Source organism: Anoplolepis gracilipes, chromosome 16 (genome assembly GCF_047496725.1).
Source record: "Anoplolepis gracilipes chromosome 16, ASM4749672v1, whole genome shotgun sequence".
NCBI lineage: Eukaryota > Metazoa > Arthropoda > Insecta > Hymenoptera > Formicidae > Anoplolepis > Anoplolepis gracilipes.
The window spans coordinates 1,455,001-1,478,983 of NC_132985.1; the positions used below are offsets into that span (position 1 = coordinate 1,455,001).

At 35.1% G+C, this 23,983-nt stretch overlaps 7 protein-coding genes across 25 annotated transcripts in view; 3 read left to right on the plus strand and 4 right to left on the minus strand.

Moving 5' to 3' along the window:
• Glut1 (Glucose transporter 1) overlaps nucleotides 1-1,542 on the minus strand; it is a 35,445-nt gene extending 33,903 nt beyond the window's left edge. For all 16 annotated transcript variants that reach the window (XM_072908337.1, XM_072908331.1, XM_072908327.1 and 13 more), the window contains exon 1: nucleotides 888-1,542. The gene's annotated coding sequence lies outside the window, so the exon portion shown is untranslated. The remainder of the gene's footprint in view (nucleotides 1-887) is intronic.
• Nucleotides 1,543-1,690: 148 nt separating this feature from the next.
• Vap33 (VAMP-associated protein 33kDa) lies at nucleotides 1,691-6,985 on the minus strand. Its single transcript, XM_072908358.1, has 6 exons — nucleotides 6,632-6,985; nucleotides 4,111-4,266; nucleotides 3,855-3,964; nucleotides 3,506-3,688; nucleotides 3,210-3,311; nucleotides 1,691-2,950 (listed from the first exon to the last, which is right to left on the minus strand). Exons 1-6 carry the CDS (start codon nucleotides 6,702-6,704, stop codon nucleotides 2,783-2,785), a joined length of 792 nt encoding a protein of 263 aa, XP_072764459.1. The 5' UTR covers nucleotides 6,705-6,985; the 3' UTR covers nucleotides 1,691-2,782.
• Nucleotides 6,986-7,473: 488 nt separating this feature from the next.
• On the plus strand, nucleotides 7,474-9,760 carry LOC140674645 (methylosome protein WDR77). Its single transcript, XM_072908354.1, has 5 exons — nucleotides 7,474-8,151; nucleotides 8,231-8,570; nucleotides 8,651-8,823; nucleotides 8,940-9,132; nucleotides 9,285-9,760. Exons 1-5 carry the CDS (start codon nucleotides 8,040-8,042, stop codon nucleotides 9,484-9,486), a joined length of 1,020 nt encoding a protein of 339 aa, XP_072764455.1. The 5' UTR covers nucleotides 7,474-8,039; the 3' UTR covers nucleotides 9,487-9,760.
• Nucleotides 9,761-10,425: 665 nt separating this feature from the next.
• Tudor-sn (staphylococcal nuclease domain-containing protein 1) lies at nucleotides 10,426-15,892 on the minus strand. The gene is made up of 9 exons (XM_072908338.1): nucleotides 15,484-15,892; nucleotides 14,610-14,731; nucleotides 14,268-14,410; nucleotides 13,697-14,191; nucleotides 13,109-13,589; nucleotides 12,364-12,991; nucleotides 11,835-12,284; nucleotides 11,557-11,763; nucleotides 10,426-11,463 (listed from the first exon to the last, which is right to left on the minus strand). The coding sequence occupies exons 1-9, from the start codon at nucleotides 15,532-15,534 to the stop codon at nucleotides 11,356-11,358; spliced, it is 2,685 nt and encodes an 894-aa protein (XP_072764439.1). The 5' UTR covers nucleotides 15,535-15,892; the 3' UTR covers nucleotides 10,426-11,355.
• A 474-nt stretch (nucleotides 15,893-16,366) lies between these two features.
• Nucleotides 16,367-20,320, minus strand: Hsp90 (heat shock protein 90). The gene is made up of 3 exons (XM_072908340.1): nucleotides 19,980-20,320; nucleotides 19,541-19,659; nucleotides 16,367-19,411 (listed from the first exon to the last, which is right to left on the minus strand). Exons 1-3 carry the CDS (start codon nucleotides 20,127-20,129, stop codon nucleotides 17,509-17,511), a joined length of 2,172 nt encoding a protein of 723 aa, XP_072764441.1. The 5' UTR covers nucleotides 20,130-20,320; the 3' UTR covers nucleotides 16,367-17,508.
• Nucleotides 20,321-20,365: 45 nt separating this feature from the next.
• Nucleotides 20,366-22,035, plus strand: LOC140674651 (uncharacterized). 4 transcript variants are annotated; one of them, XM_072908366.1, is made up of 2 exons: nucleotides 20,366-20,887; nucleotides 21,285-22,035. In XM_072908366.1, the coding sequence occupies exon 2, from the start codon at nucleotides 21,289-21,291 to the stop codon at nucleotides 21,739-21,741; it is 453 nt and encodes a 150-aa protein (XP_072764467.1). In that variant the 5' UTR covers nucleotides 20,366-20,887; nucleotides 21,285-21,288; the 3' UTR covers nucleotides 21,742-22,035. The 4 variants fall into 4 exon arrangements, with proteins under 4 accessions (XP_072764467.1, XP_072764468.1, XP_072764466.1 ...); XM_072908367.1 differs by having other exon boundaries at nucleotides 20,366-20,808; XM_072908365.1 differs by having other exon boundaries at nucleotides 20,369-20,914.
• On the plus strand, nucleotides 21,571-23,934 carry LOC140674648 (nitric oxide synthase-interacting protein homolog). Its single transcript, XM_072908357.1, has 6 exons — nucleotides 21,571-21,682; nucleotides 22,473-22,758; nucleotides 22,829-22,940; nucleotides 23,020-23,414; nucleotides 23,506-23,614; nucleotides 23,694-23,934. The coding sequence occupies exons 2-6, from the start codon at nucleotides 22,583-22,585 to the stop codon at nucleotides 23,763-23,765; spliced, it is 864 nt and encodes a 287-aa protein (XP_072764458.1). The 5' UTR covers nucleotides 21,571-21,682; nucleotides 22,473-22,582; the 3' UTR covers nucleotides 23,766-23,934.
• The last annotated feature ends 49 nt before the right edge of the window (nucleotides 23,935-23,983 follow it).

A 23,983-nucleotide genomic window follows, 5' to 3' on the forward strand; every position in this document is an offset into this window, starting at 1 on the left:
TCTCACAGCTCGATGTTAATATTTAGCAATTCTTACATAACTCTTATATACAATATAAACGAAAAATATAACATATCTTATATGAAAAAAAACTCATGTAAACGGTTACCTTACATAAATATACGCCAGTGTTCTTGCCCTTGAAAGAATTGATGAAACATCACACGAATTGTTTTGAAATATTGTCATGTTTTTATATTTAGGTCTTTGGTAAATCAAGCGTCGGATAAAATGATTTTCAATAATAATTGCTTAAAAGCTTCGATGCAGATTTTAAATTTTAAACCTTGGATCAACAATTTCAACACATAATTATTCACAAAATATAATTAAAAAAATAATTGTATAAGTATATATATATATATATTGGTTTCGAAACACATCAGAAGATCTGTACAGTACATTCTTTAATAGAATACTTTTATTCAAACACGAGTGTTAACGAAATCGCTGTTAATAGATTAGTCGCACGTGACGATTTAGTCACGCATGAAGCAAAAACTCTCGGTGTAATCATATATAATTATATGTATAACAATCGTATGTGTAGATCATATACAACAAATTCTCTTTTGATATCTGTAATAAAATCTCTCTAACGTAGTATATGTATATATATATATATATATCTAAGAGATATTTATATATATATGCATTGCATACTAATTGCATCGCTTTTTTTTTTCTACGGAATATGGAGAGTATCTTTGGTGCACGAGATGAGAAACGTGCATTCGCCTCTCTTAGGCGTGAATATACATTTATATTATATATGTTTCAAATTCATATATATTACAGTATTGTTTTACAAAAACGCGACATAGATCAGGCTCGAGTCAATTAACTTTATAATTAATACACGGATTATACACGTAAAATATAAATACCTATATATATATAAGGAGAGATACAGCTCGATGAGTTTATACGATTCAAGATCTAAGATCGTTCTTTCGCTGTAAGAGTCACTGAGTCCTTGCCGTGTGTCGAGATTAAACATAACAAGAATGTCGAAATTGTAAAAATAACACTATTGATAAGCAGAGAGAGAGAGAGAGAGAAAGAGGGGGAAAAATAGGTACTCATCTCTCCGAATCAGAAACTCGTACAGCGATGGAAGTTCACACCGATATAAAGTATACATGATGATCGAAACGCTCGTGGACTATTAACGCGCACTCTCAAAAATCTAACAAAAATCGCGACGAATGCGCTTACAGCACGCGTCTAATTTAATGATAGAACGTTTCCTTTTATATATATATATATATATATGTATGTATTGTATATTACAGTTGCGCGAGATACGTGATTTGTAGTTTGCTAAAAAGATTACCAAAGATTAATCGGGAGATGTAAAAAAAAAAAAAACTTTCGGAGCAATAAAGGAAGCCGGTAAGGTTGAAATCGATGTTACACGCTATATTGCCTCTAGTTCTAAGGCACAGTTATATAAATATTTCTATATCTGTGTGTGATAAGTATTACGTGCTCAACAATAGTATGTTTAAACATGACATTCTGCGATCAACCCGTCACTCTAAAACTCGACTGATCCGACAGACTCGTCTCTTTCCGTAAACTTCTCTTGATACAAATAATATCATATTTATATAAAATTATCATATACCGTAACCTAATTCGAACGACAATTAAAGCAGAGAGGTGCGTAATTCAAAACCCTTCGTCATTTGTGATATCCGAGACATATCTTTATTCGTTATTTTCGTAAGACAAACATAAAGAAATAAAAAGTACACTTTCTCTGAAGCGTCAAGAAAATTCAATGCATTTTAACGATTTCTTGTGTTTTTTATTATTATTTTTTTTTGTTTTCATTTAATATACCAACGCTGGTGGTTACACTGCGACCAGTACAACCAATTGTTGAATCATGAACCACTACTCTTCATCAGCCAGGCTTCATCATCCGCCTCTGATAACCCCTTCTTCCCCTCCGACCCCGACTATGTATATTACACATTTTCAAATGGACACAGTACGTGTGCAACGGGGGAACGAGAATAGCGCTTGATACCGAACTGAGCGAGACAGAAGCGGTTCGACCGCTTCGGTACACCCGCACATTTTCTGGTTCCCAGGTCGTACAATATTATTTATGTGTAGTGAAAGAGTCATATTATATAAAGAAAGATGCTATTCTATGTGACAGTAATAGCACCTTCACTCGTTCGTGTGTGATCTTTTGCACCAGTATAGCCCGGCTTATTCCGAATAAGTGGTTTACAAATTCGAGAAAGAATGCAATATAATCAGTAAAAGAGAATTCATAATCCTAGCGGCTTAAAGCGATACAGATAACGAATAACGACTTTAGATACACATATCTCTGAATATAAAATTGTTATTCGTTACTTGCAAAAGTACATTTTACCCAACACTGTTTTCAAGAACAGGCGTAAGTTACAAAGCAAAATCTCTTTACAAAAGCACACGAACGAAAATTTAATTGTGACGACTACAAAACCGAGCGTTACTTAGCCATCCTTTAATCAAATCTATTTCGTAAAAAATAAAAAGATAAATGAAAAAAATTTTAAACCAAGCATATTACCAGGTTAAGCACACACCCGTAACGAGCAACTCTATTAATGTAGACCACTACCGTTCATGTTTATAGCATTTATTATGAACATTCGAGTAACGCAACGTTTGAAGTCTGTATCTGCGATCGAACGATGACATGTGACGGCAGAAGACAGGCTAAAAAAACTGGGGGGCGGTGAGGATACACTGAGGTATACAATAAGATAAAGGATGTTCAGAATAGTTTTCCCAGTAAGTAGCCGACTATAACCATGGCAATGGCGATGAGGATACTAGTTGATGTCGGAGATAACTGGCTATTGCTCTGTGAGGTTAGACCTCTAGCTGCTGCAAGGTTACCGTCGTTGCCCAACGCCGCATTTCGCCACTTCATTAAATCTTCCTGCGGATAAACATACACGACCACATTATTGATATGCTCCGACTTTCCCAAGTAGCGATTTTTCATTTAATAACTAAGTAATTTTACTTTTAAAAAACAAGATTGTCATCTATTTTTAATATTGCTCAAATTTAAATAAACGAATTTAGCTATTAAATCTAAAGTACAATAGATTTGTTTTATACAAATCAACAAAACTGGGACGTAAAAAATCTATATTAAAACTCATAACTATTGATTTAATATTGTTGATACTTACCCTAAGTTGAAGATTTTCCTGTCTAAGCGAGCTTTCTTCTACCCTAAGCTGATTAACCTCTTGTGCAGCCTTTAACAATTTCTCTTCTGCCTCACCAAGTACCTGAAAAGAAGTCAGGATTTAGAAAAAATATCAAAATAAAATAAAATAACTACATTCAAAGCTCTCAATATTAATAAATTGCCTAGTTTTGTTTTAATCATTATATTTAGAAAAAAATATCTTTTTATATATATATATATCCTAATATAATTTCATTATTGGATTATAATATAATATACATAATTATATCTCACCTTAGGTGACGATTTGACCGAATCGCCGACTGCTTTATTCTTTCCGTTAGTCGCATTAGAATCTGCCTTGGTTGTCGTAGATGTTGCAGTCGTTTTAGCCGTAGAAGTGGTACTGGTCACCGGGTTTTCAAAGACGCATTTCAGTTTGGAATCCATTAACTGATCCGGATTTATATCTTTCCACTTTAAAGATCAATATACACGAGTTATTACAATAAATGTATTATGACGAATAGATAAGTTTATTATCTAACTAAAATTGAATCATTATTAGAACAGCTCCAATAACACATTTACTTTGTTAACTAATAATGTAACATATCACAATGAGGTAGTAATATTCACTTACTACATCAACAGGGTATTCATCATCATCGTCGTCTGGTGCTATTACAGTTTGCACCATAAATTTGTGTTTGTTTTTCTCTGATGGATCAAAATCATACGGTTGTAAGCATACTGTAATAAAATAGTTAAAAATTTAATTAAAAAATTAATCTCTTAAGTTTAACAAGTGTAAATAAATGACTGTATAATTAGACAATTTTTAGGAAAATACTCTTTGATAAAAGTAAACTTAAATTCTGTTATATAGAAATACTAACCTGCTATTTCAATGACATCCTTTGGCTTAAGGGCTCCAGAATTTGGACGTACACAGTATCTCTTTGGGGCAGTTGTCTTTATCTTAAAATATACTTTTTTAGTCGTTGGATTAATTAATTTTATGTACGATGTGACTGGACCTCCTGTAAAAGGACCTGTAACAAAGTAGATGATAAACAAATTTATTAATTAAAACAGATAAAATCATGTTGTATTAACTACATTCAGGACAAAAAGAGCAATCTTATATATTAATAAAAATTATATATATATATTACGCGAATATGCATAAATACTATAATGAATCAATAATAAATGCTAAAAAGAGAGATTATTTTAGAACATTAACAGTAAATAATATCAAGTGAAAAAAACATAAATGTACCAGTATATAATTATTTGATGCGTGTAATTATTGATGCATTTTTTATAAATTGCATAACATTTGTCATTTTGCTACGTTGTCTTGGCCAGTAAAATTAATTTTATTTCTGTAAGATATTTTCTCTTTTCAAGAATATTACATATTTATTATGTTTAGTAAATATACATTATGTTTATAGATTTGAAAATTTATTCCTTGAAAAGATTTATTCATTATTGCATTGATCAATAATAAAAAGTTAATAATTCATTAGTCAGCAATTTTTTATCATTAATCAATGTTATAATTATTGATCATTATAAAACCATATGAACCATTTATATTCAATGCACGAGTTTTTTTTATAAGAAATATGTACATAAAAACAATGAAAAAAAGTTAACATATATAATCTAAGCAACGTCATCCAACAATGTTACAAAGTCAACTGAACAGAATAGTTCAATCAAGGAAAATCAGTGTTGTTACTAATTTATATTATAAACTTTCTTGTTACTCAATTGACTCTGTCACAAGTTGTAGTAAAAAAGTATGCATATTTAGTACAGAAGGAAAAACTATATAAAATGTAACCAGAGGAATGAGAATAAAAAGCATGCGGAACGTATTAATCAAATTTACATGATTATAGATTGTTTTCGATTTTAGTATATTTTAATCTTGATAACGGAAATATCACACGTTGGCTGATTATTCGTGGTATAAGCAGCGATATACCGTGTGCGATCTACACTTAAGTGTTTGTCTCTATAATATACGTATAGCGCTAACACGACCGGTCATAGTCGAAGGACGTAACATCGTTCAATTTAAGCATAATTAATGAGTACTCTTATCTATTTAGCGACAAATTGCAGTAAAAAGCACAAAATAAACAGACAGTCCTGCAGTTATTTTTCCAGATGATTAAACGAAACTCGTTACGTGCATTTATATCGCGAACCTTGAGGAAATTCGCGTATGCAAATATCTTTCGCTCTACGTAGAATTATTGTTTCTGAAAAGCAAGCACGTGACGCGCGGAAGAATTATACGTGCGTAGGCGGACGCGACATTGTTGAAATTTCGCAGTAGAACGATTTCGCAAAGTCACTGAAATCACGAGCGCAAAATTATGAGAGAGACTCGGCGTTATAAGAGAGTCACGATCTATTACCGGCGTTTACCGTTACAAAGCATAAATAAACGAAGCCCTTATGGATTAGTGGCGCGTATAGCGGGGCTAACAAAGTAGAGCAGTGGTATAAATTCAATAAATAGGTTTTCCTCGTATCGACGATTAATAATCGTCGGAGAAAGGTATCGGGACAATGTAGAATGTAGACCGTTGCACCGATCGATGGCACTTGCGTGTTCTTACGTTTTTTTTTTCCAAACCGATCCGTTTCCCGATCTTTTGTGTTCTCTTTCCCTCGTTGTGGGGAAAAAATTTTTTTTTTTTTTTTCTTTTCTTTTCTTTCGCGTCGGCTCGCGGAAACGATGAAAGAGGGCGCGAGAGCGTGTCCGACTATTCCGCTATTTATTCGTCTGTTTTGTCGAATATATACGAGATTGAAATCCTTCTTCGAGGAAAGAAGGGGACAAGGAATCGAAACATTGGCGCCGAGAGTGGTGCGGATGAACGACGGCCAGTCCTACTCTCTCTCTCTCTCTCTTTCTTTCTCTTTCTCTCTGTCTTTCACTTTTTCTCTCTTTCTTTCTCTCGCGCGGCTGACAGCGAATTGACGTACAGACAGATAGGGTTAGGTATGAGTTAGCGACATTGCACGTTTCTTGTCGCGGAACACGATGCGCGACCTCGGATGCACGCACGAATACGTACTATACGCGCAACTTATTACGTTGTATCGAGGAGGGCGATTGAGCTAGCTCCGCTAGCTACCGCACGTACGAGGCAAATCGGCCTTACGTCATCTTGACGACGTCAAAGCCGAGCACCTACTCTGTGCGCGAGCTCTTCTCGCGCCGTAAATGCGAGCTGCTAAGCGCGATTAGTTGGCGCGATGCGTGTTGGGCACAGAAAGACAGAGAAAAGAAAGGTGGGAAGAAAGAAGGAAGAAAAAAAAAAAGTATATATATACGACGCAGCGAAGGATGATTCCCCGCCACGTTATTCTCTTTTCCTCTCAGCGTACCTCTGAATCGTAGCTCGCTCTGCGGCTCGATGATTAAAACTTGCTCGGGCTTTTCCACGGGCTTGGATGACATCCTGACTGGCAGATCGAGACGAACTTTCCGACGAACGACGAGTCACGGCGTTGTTGGTGTCTTCTCTTCTTCCACCACCACCTCCTCCTCCTCCTGTCTGTTAAAGCGCCAACGGTGGTCGACGCGTTTCGACTCCGCGTATTGACAAGTTTTACTTTGCCGTTCTGCTCGTCGCGATTCTTCACTCGGCTACGTCGGCCGTATATATCGTGTCGTGTCGTGTCGTGTCGTATCGTTTCGTGCCGTATCTTTTCTGAGATTCCGTTGGACTGATTCTGATTCGCGGCCGATGCTCAATACGCATGCGTCACGACGGATATTGTCCGAGGCGCAGAGAGGCCGCGTTACGTCACGTCGCGGTCGGTAACGCGGCCGGTTCGCATTTAACTGCACTTTTTAGCCTATACATTATATACACTAATGTTCCGAAAATGTCACATGAAATATACACATTTATCTCGTTCTTTTTTTTATCTTTTTAGTTTTTTAATCGTCATTGTTGGCTAGAGCTTTATCTTATTCGTACAACTTACTTTTACAATTAAAAAAACAATATTTTAATTTTAATTACATTTCGTTTTATTTCGATTAAAAATCTGTTTATTTAATTGCATTTTCCGCATTTATACTTACAATATTAGCCGAATCTCCGCATTTTATTTTCCTAATCGCTATACGCAATATGTGCGACTATAATATATATAGATTTTAGAGAAAATACATTATTGATGAATGAGAAAATATAGTAGGAGAATGTTTCGATAAGAGAAACAAACTGATAAGCCACTCAATTCAAATATTAAAAATCGAGAAGGTCTGACAGACTGACATAATCTTTGGATAAGGAGTGAATAAATCCAACTAAAATAAATTACTAATTGACATTTAAATTCCCCGAGCTCCGATAGGTGAACCCAATATTAGACATGATTTGCCAAGAGATGATGAGATAAGATACTTCTCCGTGAATATTTTAAATAAAATTTCTTTCATACGTAGCGATCCCCTTTAATTTTAAATCATCACCACACTAGATACACAAATTCTCAATTTTCTTCATTCATATTTTAATGACGCATGCGTAGAATGAAAAACGTGCGAGCATGCGCATAATCCAGACGCGTGTAGAGTGTGTCGTAATCGTGCCATGTGTAACCATAACCTTCTTTAACTCGACGCTAGTATTTCAGAGTATTAATTTAACGTTAGAGTACAGAAGAGGAAAAAAAATTGCCAATAGAGAGTATATTGGATTGAAAATTACTGCCAAAATCTCTCTATTGTTTTCACTTTTGCGATTTGGAAGGAACGATATTATAACGCGAACAATATACGATGGAGAATTGGAATTCGCCGATTTCAAACGGGGATATTTTTAGAAACATGTTATTTACAGATCGAACACCTGCCGTTAACAAGAATCTGCGTTTTCTCTTAATTTATGATGGTAAAGAGTACATACGGAATATTGGCATCTAGACTTTTCTTAGTTTTTTTTTAAATATATATTTCGATTTTTGTTGCAGAAAAAAATGCTCTTCTTGGAGGCACTAACATGGTTGATCTCTATTGGAGCGGTACTCTCTGGCATTATAATGACATCTCAGATTTTACTAGGGAAAAAGCTGCTATAACACAGCAAATGAGTAATGGCGTTAACGACGCTGTTTACCTAGGATGTAATAAATTTGCTGTTGTGGAAGATAGCGGTGCAGTACAAATTACTGAAATAGTTCAACCAACGACAACAAACGAACAGTCTGAATTTCAATTTCTTGAACGTGCTTGCCAGCATGACGATAGCATTTTAACAGTGTCTGGATTTTCTAATAATAGAAACATTGTCACGGGAGGAATGGATTGTTGGTAAGATGTTTCCAAAGTATACAAAGTACATCTTTCTATCTATCAAGCAAAGAAGGATATTAATCTTATACTTATTGCAGTTTAAAAGTCTGGGATGTTGAAGATTTAGTAGCAACATATACGTATAATTTTGCACATACAGATATTATCACTAGTACAGATGTAAAGCCTATGTGTAGTTCCGAATTTATATCCACTTCTTTAGATGGTGAATCATTACTATGGGATATTAGACGGGCCAAACCAGCACAATGTATTTATCACTATATTTTTAAATAAAATGTAACAACGATAAATTCGTTCTTTATATTTATCTCATTTCATAATCTTCATATTTATATCTATTATTATTTTTTCTTTTTTTTTTAGGTATTTTCAAGAAGCACGATTGCCATTTATTAGCGGTAGCTTGGAATACTGTTTTGGATCATCTTATAGCAGTGGGTGCAGCTGATGGCAGCATTGCATTAATTGATCTGAGACAAACAGAAAAGCTATTATATGAGTCAGTTGAATCTAACAGAGGCGTACATAAGTTGTTATTTAATCCAAATCCGGAAAGGTAAGAATTTAGTATAAATATCAATTTACGTAACTTTATATAACATTTTACAGAAAACAATTTTTATTGAGACTTAAGAGAATCTTTTAGCAATTTTCAATCTTTAAATTAACAAATCTGATAACTTACAATATTGTTTCATTTTTTTATAGGAAAGAACAATTAGCTTGTTGTTTCGATGACACATTTGTAAAAGTATTTGATGCCTATAGAGAGATGTTACCTCTATTCGAAGATAACAGTCATAGCGATTTTGTACAAGGACTTGCATGGTACAAAGATGACTTATTTTCATGTTCTTGGGACGGAAGTGTAATTAAACATGTAGTATCTTCTAGCGATAATTCTAGTTAATAACGATATTAAAATATTTTATAAATATTACAATTAAAAAATTGTATCTTATAAGATTATTTAATTTTTTCTTTAATTAATTAATTTATTTAATTAAAATAATCAATGCATTAAAAAAAATACTATATATTATATACAAATAAATGATAAAATAGTAGTTTAACTTGGAGAATATACATGACATTTTAAAAATATAAATTTGTAAAGAATATGGATTAACACACACAATTTTGATATATTTTCATTGTGCAAGCAATAATATAGGATATGAAAATTTACTGCATTTAAGATATTGGAAAACATTCTCCTTTCATATTTATTCAAATCTCTTGATCATTGTTTCGGACATTTCTACAACATAGTTATTATGCTCTCTGTGATTATTCAATATATTGTTATTGCAGAAACACACAAAAGTCGTGTATTTGAAATGTATGTTATTATCGCTACATATAACGGTAATGTAAGAGTCAAATAGTTGAAAGGCAACAAAAATTCCCCTATTTCGTGAATCTTAAATATCGCAATATTCCTAAAATAATTCAAACAAGTCTTTCTTTTGCTTTCTGGTCCTACAATGTGTACAATGTATATAGTGCAATCCAATAGGATTTTATTTACAAAATAAAGTCAACGAGAGAGTAATGATAAAGTGAACAAAATATCGCAGATAAAAGTTTATAATCACAAAGTGTCTAAAAAGCTTATATCGATCAATAATTAAAGGTGTAATATGTATAATTCCGGTAAAATAAACGTTTATTTTGTGATGCACAAAGAATAATATATTACCTAATATATATTCTTTGTGCCGCAGAAAATTACCCGAGCATACAGTAGATAACATTTGTTTATTGTAAATATTTCGAACACTTAATTTTCGTATTTGTTCTTGTACTGTAATTTGTGTAGGACTGATTTGTAGGACAAATGCATAAATAATTTCTTGTAAGTACATTAATATCAAACTCGTTTATGCATATAACGCGGTACATGTATAACGTGAAATTCAAAAGAGATGATAGAGAAAGGATGGTACAATATCTTCTTTTTGGATTATTGTTATATCTCTATTTGTATATTCATGTTATGTTGAATGCGCGCGCGTGCACACACACACACACACACACACATACACACAACACTCACATATACATACACCAGCATGTCATTTAAAAGTTGAAAACTGTTATTTCTCGGACGATACTATATCGAATGTCGCTTTAATTGAAAATATTCTGCTGATATTCTGCTGATATGAATTTTTTTCTACTTCTGTTTAGCTATCAGTGTCCGATTATATTTGCGATTACAAACATTCTACAGCTATATAATCATCCTTGCATATAAAATCTTCAAAAGAGTAGCACGCGCACATTATTTAAACATGATTATTTATAAGAAAAGCAAGTAATTAATGTATCTAACATGATTGAACGTATCTAACGTGTTGAATTGCACATTGAAAATTTGATACAGATAGATAAAAAATATTGAATCCTTAAACAATTTCTAATTGCGGCACCAAGTTAATAATGAATGTTAATGTCGATGAGAATACGATGTGACGCCAACGATCGCGTAGCCTCCTTCAAAGACTATCTGCATTTTGTTCATTGCATTACAGAAATTAATAAAATCGTTATGTACAATCTTGTCTTTTTATATACTGAGATGATTGCAATTTGATAATTGCAACTTGCGACTAACGCGACATTGTAACTCTCATATCGACAATCATTTTATCCTTATTTTTATGTATGTTGCATACATAGTATCATATATCTATTGTGTGTTTTATTTATAACATGATCTGTGCTTTTCTTCCCCGTCAATAATGCTTCCCCCATATTTGAGCATTTATATCAATTACAATCCAAATTCTTTGTCGTCATCCTCTGGCCTTACGTCTCCATACATCCAGATGTTGCGATGGTTGTGTTTCGCATCTTCCTCAGCCTTTTTGTATTCCTCAATCTGCAAATTAGTATACGCAGTGGTATAAATATAAATTTTTATAATTTTTATCGATATAGATTTAATTACACGATGAAAATAAAGTTGACTAACCAGTTTAGTAAGCCTCCTATCTCGGTGCTTTTGAACATGTAAAAATCCATCGGAAATAAGCCCTTTTCCAATGTCCTCATTCGTACTTGGGTGCATCAGTGTCACGGCAATTACGTTGCTGCTTAACTTATATTCAATATTTAACAGCAAAATTTTATCCAGTACATCTTCCTTAAATGCATCCACTGCCGCTCTCTTGTCATCAGTCTGCAAACATACATTATCTGAGCATAACGGTGCACGGTTCGAAGAAAAGATTGTACAAAAATGTTACTTACATCGCTCGGAAGAGTTACGCATGCGAGGGCGTACTCGTGGGCATATGGTTTGTCGGTCGCGAAGCGCGCAGGTAGATCGGCAACTCGCGTAACATTAAGGGTCTCTCTGTTACCGTAATCGATATAGAATACGCTAACATTAGTGCCGGAGACCTTTTCCGTTTTCACGCGATACCATTGATCGTCGCCACTGAATTTCGCGACCGCTAAATCTCCCCTAGTCGGTTTGTAAGCGCCAGGAAGTGGTGGATTAGCAGCTAACTCTTGACGCAATTGTAGAAGCATATTCTCCAATAAGGTACCCTGATCGACGTACTGGGCGTAGAAGTGAAGATCATCGGTAACCTCAGAAATCACAACCTTCTGATAATCGATCTTGCGTTCCTGCCCTTCCTTTTCATCCATAATTTTGTCATTCTCCACTGGTGCTTCCACGCGATTCTTCCAGATCTATAAGGTAAAATATTAGATTTCAATTTCTTTGATTATTATCCAATTAACACAATTAATCACAAGCACGCGTACTTACATTAAGTTTTTTTGCTTTCGCACGTTCCTCCGCAGCTTTAAGAGTCTTCGTTTCTCCAGAGTCTGGGAAATTGACAACTTCAGCCAAACCTTCTTCAACCAGAGCGACCGACATATTGACGTCGTTTACTGTTAACCAGCCAATGAAACCGCTCAACTTTGTTTCCGTGTTCTCAATCTTGAGCTCTACGTCTCTTTGGAAACAATGTTCCTTGGTGAAGGCCAGTGCTTTCTCGCCATACTCGTCAGCTTTTACTACTCCACCACCGGGCAATGTTCTTTGACAACGCGGAGTTCTTATTCCAGCCAACACAAACGTAATAACGTAATCCTCTTTGGGAAGATAGAGTTTCAAACGCGAGCCGCTGGTCACGAATTCAACAACCCCTCTAATTCCCTGCGCTCGCTTGAGGGAAGTCAAGAACGCTTTCGCTTTCGAAGGATCATTCGAAAGATCCACTATTCTGTGAACTGGAATGTCTTTTTTCGCATGCAGTCCATGCTGTGATTTCTCTGCTTTGCTCTCAGCGACTTGCAGAAGATTATAGTGAGAGGAACGCTGATCGTCGTTCTGCCTGTACTTGATGACTCGTGCAAGACCTCGAGCGACCAATGCTTCTGCGATATTCCTGTCAACATGGTAAGAAAAAAAATTATTCCTAGCAATTCTTGATGTAAATCATTGAAAGCAACTGCGAATTTCTAACTAATTCTAATTTATTTTAATTCTAATGCTTATTACTTACGTTTTGCCAAAAGTTACGGTGCAACACAACTTTTCCGGGAAATTATCTCTCGCCGGTTGCGTATAATCGACAACCACTTTTACGTTCTTTCTGATGAATTTCTCACGCAAAAATTCTCGCGCTTCCAACATCCATGGTATGTCGTAGAGAGGTCTGAAATCTTTTGGCCGAGCAGTATTATTGCTGTCTTCGGTGTTCTTCTTCTCACGGGTGGGCGGCCGAATACTGCTCAAAAATACTTTCTTGTTCTCTCCATTCTGTGTTCGAATAATGAGCGCGTCTGCATTAATGATTTCTACAATGGTGCCGGTAAATTCAATCTGTGGACCGGACGGCTTGTAGTCTTTCCAAAGGCGTAAACGCGCCTCCTTCGCGGCTTTTTCGGCGAGATACAGTTTCTCCGCGCCAGCCCTACTGTTGCTAATCGACCAATCCTGACATTTAGCGAAACCTTCACTCAACAGGATTTCAGCAATGTTTCCTAATAGAAAAATATGACATATGTAAGCTCAATAGTTTCGAATATTTATAATTTTTTATTATATTAATAATTGTCAATTATTTTTCAACATGTCATGCAATAGGTACCTTTAGGATGAATAATGCTGCCGATGAAGTTGTTATTGTTGACTGATTCCAACACTATCTCAACATCTCTGTGTAACAGTCGCGATTCCACAAAGTATCTGGCTTCGTCCGCGTAAGGATCGCCCACGGAATTTTCACGGCGCCCATTGGGCCAGCCAGGACAGCGAACCCCCGAGATCATCAGTGTTATATTATAGAAATCAGGTAAGAGAAATGCTTTGACGGTGGAGCCATCGAATACAAACTCAATCACTGCTTTAACAGGTTTCTTGCCGAATTTCTCAACCAACTTTCGGGGATCGTCGACAGTCCATTTGATATCGCGTATGTGCTCGGATGTCGGTGTATCCGACCACTTTCCTTTCTTTGCAGCCTTCGCAATGTTTTCTAGCTCGACCAATCGCTGTTGCTCGGCCGTAGGATTGCGATTATCTTTTTTAACAGTCACCAAACCCTCGGACACTAAAGTTTCGATCACATTTTCGCCGTTCCTGTCTATGAGGTAATAATTATAATTAAATATAAAGATCAATTTGTAAAATTCTATTTTATGTAATTATTGCGAAAATACCTTTTCCTAACCAGACGGTTCCATATGTTCTGGCTGTATTGACCGATTTTTCAGTGGCAAAGGTGACATCTTGACCAATTAATTTCCGACGTAAGAATTCTCTTGCTTCCCAAGCATACGGCTCATCTTTGGTCTCATCCGTGCTACAAAGATATATATACAAGTTTGTATTTTATTATTTTCACGATTAAATTGTTTGCAAAATTATCAAACTCGTTTATAGTTTATATATATATATATATATATAAGGTTTAGAATTTAAAAAAATTTTTTTACAAAAGAGAGAGAGGGAGAGAGTAAAAATTTTATCTCTATCTAAATGTTATATGATTATACGCATACCTGTCATTTCCTTTCCAACGTTCTAATTTTGGAGCAGTAATGTTGCACAAAGTAATTGTTACTTCAGGTGGAGGACCTCCCATAGGTTGTCCACGGATAACGACAGTATCTCCAGATGTCACCTTCAGAAAAAAGTTTTTTCATCATGAGAAAATTTAAATACAAAAATATTTAACATGTGAAACGGTACATCTTCAAAAATATCTAAAACTATGATTTCTTGAATGAAAATATTTATTATGCAATTGTTAATAGTTTTCATAGAACTTTTCCAAGTTATAACAAACTCTTACTCTCAAAAATATTTAATAAAAGTGCTAAAATACAGAAAGAGATAAGTGAAATAAAAACATATTAAAGATTTTCATCATCTTATTATATTATCAAATATTTGGTACAATGTGCTTCAAAGCACATGGAATGCTGCCAGGGTTGCCAGATCGGTGTTTGCTAGAATTTTTGGACAAAAACAAAAAAAACAAAAAAAAAAAGGAAATTTCTCGCTTTACGTAAGATTTTTTTTTCTTCTTTTTGCACGTGCACTTTTTACAATTCCATCATATTCCTGATCACACTATTTATTTTCTAACCATCATTCGCACGCATGCTTGATTATGCAATCTTGCTTTCATTTTCTTTTTAGGTAAATCTCTGGGCGAACCTTTGTACCGACGTGACAACCCTAAAAATGCCGCTAAGATGATAATTGAGATTTTGTAACCATATGTTCTACAGCCTGTTTCCTGCCAGCTGGGTGAGCAGACAAGAAGTCAACATCGCACGGCGGCAATAATGAGAGTCACAAGAATCGCTGACGAAACACGTATAAATTATTAGCGCATTAGGCCGGCATGGCATGATGGTGGATTCTCACCTGTTTCACCACTCCATTTCTCAATTTCACTGGTGCCTGGGGTACGCTCATGATGCGCTCCGCAATGTTCTCCGAAGAACGGGAAATTCGCGATTAACGTCGGTTCTATTAGCGCTCAGCTCGTGCGCTCACGGATCCACTTACGTACAGCTGCGCTCGAGTTCTGTGAGAGAGAATTTATCGCTCCTCTTGATGGGTATTATTAAAAATACGCGAGACTACGACTCAGGAATAAGTTGACATGTTGAGCTGTAATACGGTCGGAGAGGCAAAAGGCAGGCGATCGCTCACGGCTCACGCTTTCCACGTATCGTGCGGAGTAGCAGTTGCCCGGCACGAGCGCGATCTACATGGAAAACACGTTCCGAAATTCGTTTGGTTTTCTGGTGATGTGGCAACACGCGACATACACCACGCGGCACGGTGTCGCGCTCTATGCTGCGACTCTGAGATTTCGAGGAGGTGTCGAGATATATTGAATCGAAGTGATCGAAAATCGTCCGTACGTACATACATACAGCGGACGAATCAGAGGTTCGCGTCTTTTAACTGCATTATCAACGACTCGAGACAATTTTTTAATAACAAAGTATCGGGATCATTGACATTATATTAATCATGTTAACTGGATTGAAAATAATTACGAGTTAGTTTTATCAGCGAATTTTTAGCTTTTATAGCTACAGTGTTCTATTATTGAATGTATGGCAATTCTTTTTTACGTAGCAAAATGTGAACAACAAAGATAAACCTTTACTGTATCTAATCTACTATGTCATTGACAATGCTATTTATATTCACGATAGAGCGCAGGAAGTTTTTCCAAGTCACGTTAATTACGATAAGATGGTAATTCTTAGGGATATAAATAAAACCAACATAATTTATCATCGCAACTCATCAGTCTTTAATATTATCTTAAAATCATAAAATCTTCCTATACAGATACATGTATATCTTCATTCATGTTTCTGAAATAAACGAGTTAAACTTTAAATCGTTCTATGGTAAATTTGGAATTTATATTCTCTTAGCAATAAGGTACTTGCAATCTTTCCAATTTCTTCGTTTATATCCAAAGCTGCACATTAGAATATATGTAATGATAATAGGGTACATAGAAAAATATAATAGGAATATAAACTTAAGTTTATAATTACACTGAAATATCGTATGATTATTAGTGGGTCTTGCTCTTTAATTAAATGAGATTTAGACTCGTAGAATTTTTATAAAATTCTAATGCGCAGCTTTGGACATGAATGAAGAAATTGGAAAGATGGGAAAGAATATTCATTGCAGATATTGAAGATGCAATCACCAACAAGGATGAAATAATAAATATTTTAATTATTTCGATCTCTTTATTATTATTATTATTATTATTATTATTAAATAGCGTTTTTTTCCTTGTCTTATTTGTTGAGTCTCGTCTATTGATTTTTTTTTTTTAAACAAATAATTAGTTAATATATTTGCAATTTTTTATTACCCTGCACATAAAATTGTAAAAATAGATGTATTAAAGTTTAAAATGTTCTTCATCGAGGAAAAAACAACAAAGTATACTTAATATTTGAAATATAATTAAATAGAACAATCTTTCTTATTTTTCTACATCTAGTTTTAAAATCTATACAAAATGAAAGACTAATTTTAAAGTAAAATTTTAATTAACCTAAATTTAATTAAAAATTAAGTTTAAAAAAGAGAAGGACTTACATAATTTTACTTTAAAATTATGTTTTTACTTAATTTTACTTCAAGTATTGAGCGGTTTTTTTCTTGTTCTCGACGAGGAAACTATTTTGTAAAAATATTTTGAACTTCAAATAGAATTGCTTCCTTTTTTTTTTATAAATAAATTGAATCTATTTTCAAAATTAACATCTATTTGTAAAATGTGATTATGTTTAAAAAAATCAATAAAGAATCAACAAATAAGACAAGAAAAAAAACGCTAAATATTTCTATGTAATGTATTGTGATTGAATGATTTTAAATGAAAATTTTAATTCATGAATCTTAATCTACTTCCTCCATTCTCGACGCTTCTTCCGCATCATCCTCCAAAGCTGGCACTTCTGTCTCCATCTTTTCATCCTCAGGATTTGACGTATCTTCGTCATCGAAGCCCAAACCAAGCTTGATCATTCTATATATTCTAGATGCGTGCACTTGAGGATCTTCGAGCGCAAAACCAGAAGACAGAAGGGCAGTCTCGAACAACAACATGACTAAATCTTTAACAGATTTATCATGTTTGTCAGCTTCAGCCTTTTGCCTCAAATTCTCCATGATGGGATGATCGGGATTGATTTCCAAATGCTTTTTCGCAGCCATGTATCCCATGGTGGATGTGTCTCGGAGAGCTTGAGCCTTCATGATTCTTTCCATATTCGCCGTCCAGCCATACTGTGACGTGACGATACAGCAAGGCGAATCGACCAGCCTGTTGGAGACAACTACCTTTTCTACCTTCTTATCCAGGATATCTTTCATGACTTTGCAAAGGTTCTCAAACTTAGCTTTGTCTTCCTCGCGCTTCTTCTTCTCCTCTTCATCCTCTGGTAATTCCAAACCTTCCTTGGTAACAGATACCAACTGTTTTCCGTCAAATTCCTTTAGTTGCTGAACGACATACTCGTCAATGGGTTCAGTCATGTAGACGACCTCGAAACCGCGCTTCTTCACACGTTCTACGAATGAGCTGTTGGCGACTTGCTCCCTGCTCTCGCCGGTGATGTAGTAAATGTGCTTCTGATTTTCCTTCATCCTGCCGACGTAATCTTTAAGTGAGCACATTTCGTCACCAGATGCAGAAGTGTGATAACGCAGCAATTCGGAAAGCTTCTTCCTGTTCTGGCTGTCCTCGTGGATACCCAGTTTCAGATTCTTGCTGAATTGTTCGTAGCACTTTTTATAGTTTTCCTTGTCTTCTGCCAATTCTTCAAAGAGCTCCAAGCATTTCTTAACGAGATTTTTCCTAATAACTTTCAGAATCTTATTCTGTTGCAACATCTCACGAGAGATATTCAGAGGCAGATCTTCGCTGTCTACAACACCCTTGATGAAGTTCAGATACTCTGGAATCAGATCCTCGCAGTTGTCCATGATGAAGACACGTCGCACATATAATTTGATGTTATTCTTCCTCTTCTTGTTTTCAAACAGATCGAATGGCGCACGACGTGGAATAAACAGCAGCGCTCTGAACTCCAACTGCCCCTCTACAGAAAAATGTTTCACAGCCAAGTGATCTTCCCAATCGTTGGTCAAGCTCTTGTAGAATTCACCATATTCTTCCTGCGTAATGTCATCCGGATTTCTCGTCCAAATAGGTTTCGTCTTATTCAATTCCTCGTCCTCGGTGTACTTCTCCTTGATGGTCTTCTTCTTCTTCTTTTTCTCATCTTTGGGTTTATCCTCCTCTTCATCTTCACCAACATCCTCAATCTTGGGCTTTTCATCTTCCTCTTTTTCCTCTTCCTTTGCAGGTTCTTCCTCCTCATCCTCGCTCAGTTCCTTATCACGTTCCTTCTCTACAACGAGCTTGATGGGATAACCAATGAATTGTGAATGTTTCTTCACAATCTCCTTGATTTTCGATTCCTCCAAGTATTCAGTCTGATCTTCTTTAATGTGCAAAATGATCTTTGTGCCTCGTCCAATGGGTTCGCCATTGTCAGGACGAACTGTGAACGAACCTCCAGCAGCAGACTCCCACAAGTACTGCTCATCGTCATTGTGCTTCGAGATCACAGTGACTTTGTCAGCTACGAGATACGCAGAGTAGAAACCAACACCGAATTGTCCAATCATAGAAATATCAGCGCCTGCTTGCAGAGCTTCCATAAATGCCTTTGTGCCAGACTTGGCAATGGTACCCAAATTATTTACAAGATCAGCTTTGGTCATACCAATTCCCCTATAAAAGAAAAAAAAATTTAATAACTGTTATATTATAATATATACTATATACAAATATAAAATATATATTTTATATAATATATATTTAAATACATATAAAATCACTCTATAGAAAATTGATACTTACGAATCAAGAATTGTCAGGGTACGATCATTCTTGTTTGGTACAATTTTAATGAACAGTTCCTTGCAAGTATCCAGCTTGGATGGATCTGTCAGAGATTCATATCGTATTTTGTCCAAGGCCTAGAAAAATTTATGAAAAAAATTTATTAGCAATATTATTAACAAGATTTAATTTTTTATTACATGAGATTTACACAAGTATTTCTAATAACGCTTTAGATAAACTACTATTTATGCAATATGTATATAAAAAAAAAAAAAAAAAATTCACATTAAAATATAAGTAAGCATTTATCAAACTTTAATAAAATGTGAAATTATCTCACGCATGCATTGAAATAATTTTCATTTTAATTTCAAGGAAAGCAACGCGAAAATAGGGCACGCAATGGTCACGATTGATTTTTTTTTTTTTATCAATAATATACAAGCCTACTTACATCGGACGAATTTGAGATCAATTCTCGGATGAATATTTCTTTGTTGGAGTAGAAGGTGTTAATGATCAGGCTCATCAACTGAGCGATCTCGGCCTGGAAGGCGAAAGTCTCCACCTCACCGGCATCCGCCATGCTCACGTCTTCTGGCATTGTTATTTAACTGAACGTTAAACAAACGTCAATCACAGTTAAATTAGATGCACACGAATGCACTCGCGTTCTATTCGCAGTCCGTGTATTCGAGAAGCAGACGAGCTCGACGAGTACAAGTTAAGAAGTTGAAGCAACGACGCGTCCTCCACGCGAGCACTTTGAAGAGTATTGAATAGTCGCGCGCAGCTGCCCCTTTTATCGACTACTGAAGATTCTAGAATGTGAACGGAACTGACGTCAATTTCTAGAAGGTTCTATCAAGATTCCTCCTCGAGGGGGCAAAAAATTACGGCCGGCAGCGTGAATCGCGTTGTTGCAAAATTTCACGAATTAATTAATATGACGTATCGCGTGCGATTTCTCGAGCAACGTGCGTCCGCTCGTTTCCACTCGTGGCTTCACTCCCGCGACTAGTGCGGTAACAGGAAATGACGATGTCCTGCCGAGATCCAGAACCATCGCGATAGCTCGAAAGTTTCGAAAACGTGCTTTTCGAATAAACGTTCTACTCCGAGACGCGCATGCGCGGCGCGACGTGTGTGTGTGTGCGTGCAAATGCGCACGTGTGTAATCGACCGCGTTTTAGCGTGACGCTAAAATTCTAGCATTTTCTGTTAAACGTTAATATCAAGGATGAATCTTGACGTGATCTTGGCGTCCCGTATGCTTTGAAAAGGCAATTTCATTTCCTCTGAACATTTTTTACTTTCATTCTTTTTTTTACACAGAATTCAGAAAATTGTTTATACATAAACGTAGGTGGAATTAATTAATTAATTTTTGTAAGTAATTTTAAGTGATGATTCATACACTTTTCCAATCTAGATATTTACCGTCGATTGTTGATTATTTAATATATATATATATTTCTGGAAAATAGTTTCTCTTATTTTAAAAATACAATTTCGTATACAATCGAGATTAGCATTTCTTTGTCTCAAATACGTCGTTAAAATTTGCCATGTAATTAATTTCTTACATGTATAATTTTGTCGAAATACCGATTTTATCACGGCATTAAATCGCTTATTTCAGTAACTAAAGTGCCAGAATAGATGTATGTACATCATACATACGTACACAAAATATCTCATCTTTTACGCATATTTCGCATTTTATTATTACATATAGTATCTGTGTGGATTTTTGCAGATTCATGGATCCTGGAATACTTTCCAGATTGATCCCTCAGAACAAGGAGCACGTACGACCCGCTTGCAAAAAATGCGGATACGCCGGACACTTAACCTATCAATGTCGCAATTTTATCAAGATCGATCCCAACAAGGAGATTGTGCTGGACGTCAGTAGCACGAGCTCGGACAGCGACGAGAACTATGTAACCCCGTTGACAGAATTACGCGAGCGTGAATTGAAGAAGAAGCTGAGGGAGGCGAAGAAAAAGCGAAAGGAGAAGAAGTCAAAGAGGAAACGTAAAAAACGCGAGAGCTCGGACAGCAGTGACAGCGAATCCGAGTCGGAAGCATCCAGCGAGGAGGAGAAAAGACACAAGCGTAAGAAGAGAAAGAAGAGCTCCAAACATAAAAAGCGTAAGAAACATAAAAAGAACAGTTCATCCGAAAGCAATGAAGACAATGATAAAAAATAAATTGTGGTCACAAGTGACTAGACAGTCAATCAATCCTTCCAATTCATTCCAATTCATTCTATCATTGAATATTAATTAAATTGAATGACTATGATATTTTTATCATTGTATATGCATCACCCTATTATGTATATTGATTCAACATACAGATAAATATGGGTAACACATATATTTTTTTATATATATAAAAGACAAAGACTGCGTTTGTAATATTTTTTGTGTAAACTTTCTCAGGGATTGCATCAAAAGTTGCATCCATTCTACAAAGCGTCAATTAAATGTTATTCCTTTACATCTTTCCTCAATAATTTATTTTAATCTCTTGATCTCTAATTGTAAATTTAATTGATTTAAGATACTCAATCTATTTTTCATCATATTTTGCAGTTTATAATAAAGATGATATTTGACAATAATGTGCGTCTTGCTTGCACTTGTAATTTTCTGCATTTGAAATGAGATGGATATATCTTTGAGCGTGAAAGAAAGAGAGAGAAATTAAAAAATGCGAATATAGAAAGTTTCCGCAAAATGAATGGAATTCTATTCATTCTTCTTGAACTGCCTGAAACATGAAGGCAACATTACGTTAATAATTTAATTCCTAGACATGATAGTTAAATGGAAAAAAATTCCTAATCTCGGATTGGTTTAAACTAAAATTACTATTCGTGTCAACCAATCCGGTGCATTTAGATGACGTACGCCATTTTTTTTTTATATTGCTCCAGCTCCAGCATAGTATCTTGTAATCCTTGTATACATCCTGTTCGAGAAAACATCGAGAAAATACAAAATAATCTTCCAAAGGTGAAAAATATTGTATGAATTATCAATAACAATGACACGACACGCGAGGAATTGTACCGCGGGTGCAGTATACACCTACCACGAGAAAAAGAAAGATGCTGCGGCGTCAGGTTATGGCACTAACACTCAACGAGTCGGCAAGGATTCAATTAAGGACTTTGATTGTTGTTGTTTGACTCTACAACCTTGTAGGAATCCAGTGATAACGTAAGTACCTTATTAAATGTACATGTTTTTGTTTACATGAATATTTTTGTCATAATCTATAATATTATAGACGAGATGGCTATCTGTTTGACAAAGAGGCGATACTGGAATATATCTTAACTAAGAAGAGGGAATATGCAAGAAAACTAAAGGAATATCAAAAACAGAAGCAAAATAAAGAGGTGAGCAAGTTGTAACATTTATTAAGAAGATTAATTAGTCGATATAGTGTTTATATTGCTGTTGATATGTTTGTTATAGGAAGAGTCACAAGAGCAGACTGTTCTTGAAGATTTAAAGAAGCTGCAAAATTTTTTAAAGAACGAAAAAACTATTGTGTCAAATGGCTCTAGCGCAACAGATGTACCTTCTGTATCTAATATGAAAAATGGCAAGGACAAAGTACTACCAAGCTTCTGGATACCTTCCAAGACACCGGAAGCAAAAGAAATTTCCTTACAAAAACCTGACAAGACTATCTATTGCCCTCTCAGTGGAAATCCATTGAAAGTGAAAGATTTGCTTTCTATAAAGTTTACTCAAGTTCAGGATCCAGACGATAAGAGATCGCTTATTGTCAAACAAGCACGATACATGTGCCCTATTACACATGATATCCTGGGCAACAATGTGCCTTGTGCTGCGATAAGGACAACGTAAGGAAAAAAAGAGTTTTTAATTTTTTTTATAAATTGCAAATAGTAATTTTATTATGTTACATAACTACTTAAATATTTTTATTTGTAGCGGTGATGTGGTCACTATGGAATGTGTAGAAAAATTAATAAAAAAGGATTGGATCAATCCTTTGGACAATTCTAAATTAACACCATCTGATATTATCCCTTTACAAAGAGTAAGTACTACACGTGTAATATTTTGAGAAAATTAGTATATGTAACTAACAAAAAATATTCATGTCAATTATTTCTCAGGGTGGTACTGGTTATGCGTCTGTTAATGATTCGTTAGAGGGTAAGCACGAAAGGCCAGTGTTGCAAGCGTGAGCAACAATTTACATAGCTTTATGGTATGTAGGCTTTTAATACAATTAAGAATATACAAAATTCTTGATTGTAGGTTAAATTAGGTAAAGTGTACAAATTAATCAAGTATTAATTAGGGTATTTATGTACTTTACTCAATAAACGTTTAAATAAAATGTTGGAATATTAAGAGTATTATAATTCTTACGGATAGGTGTTTGAGAAATATATATATATAT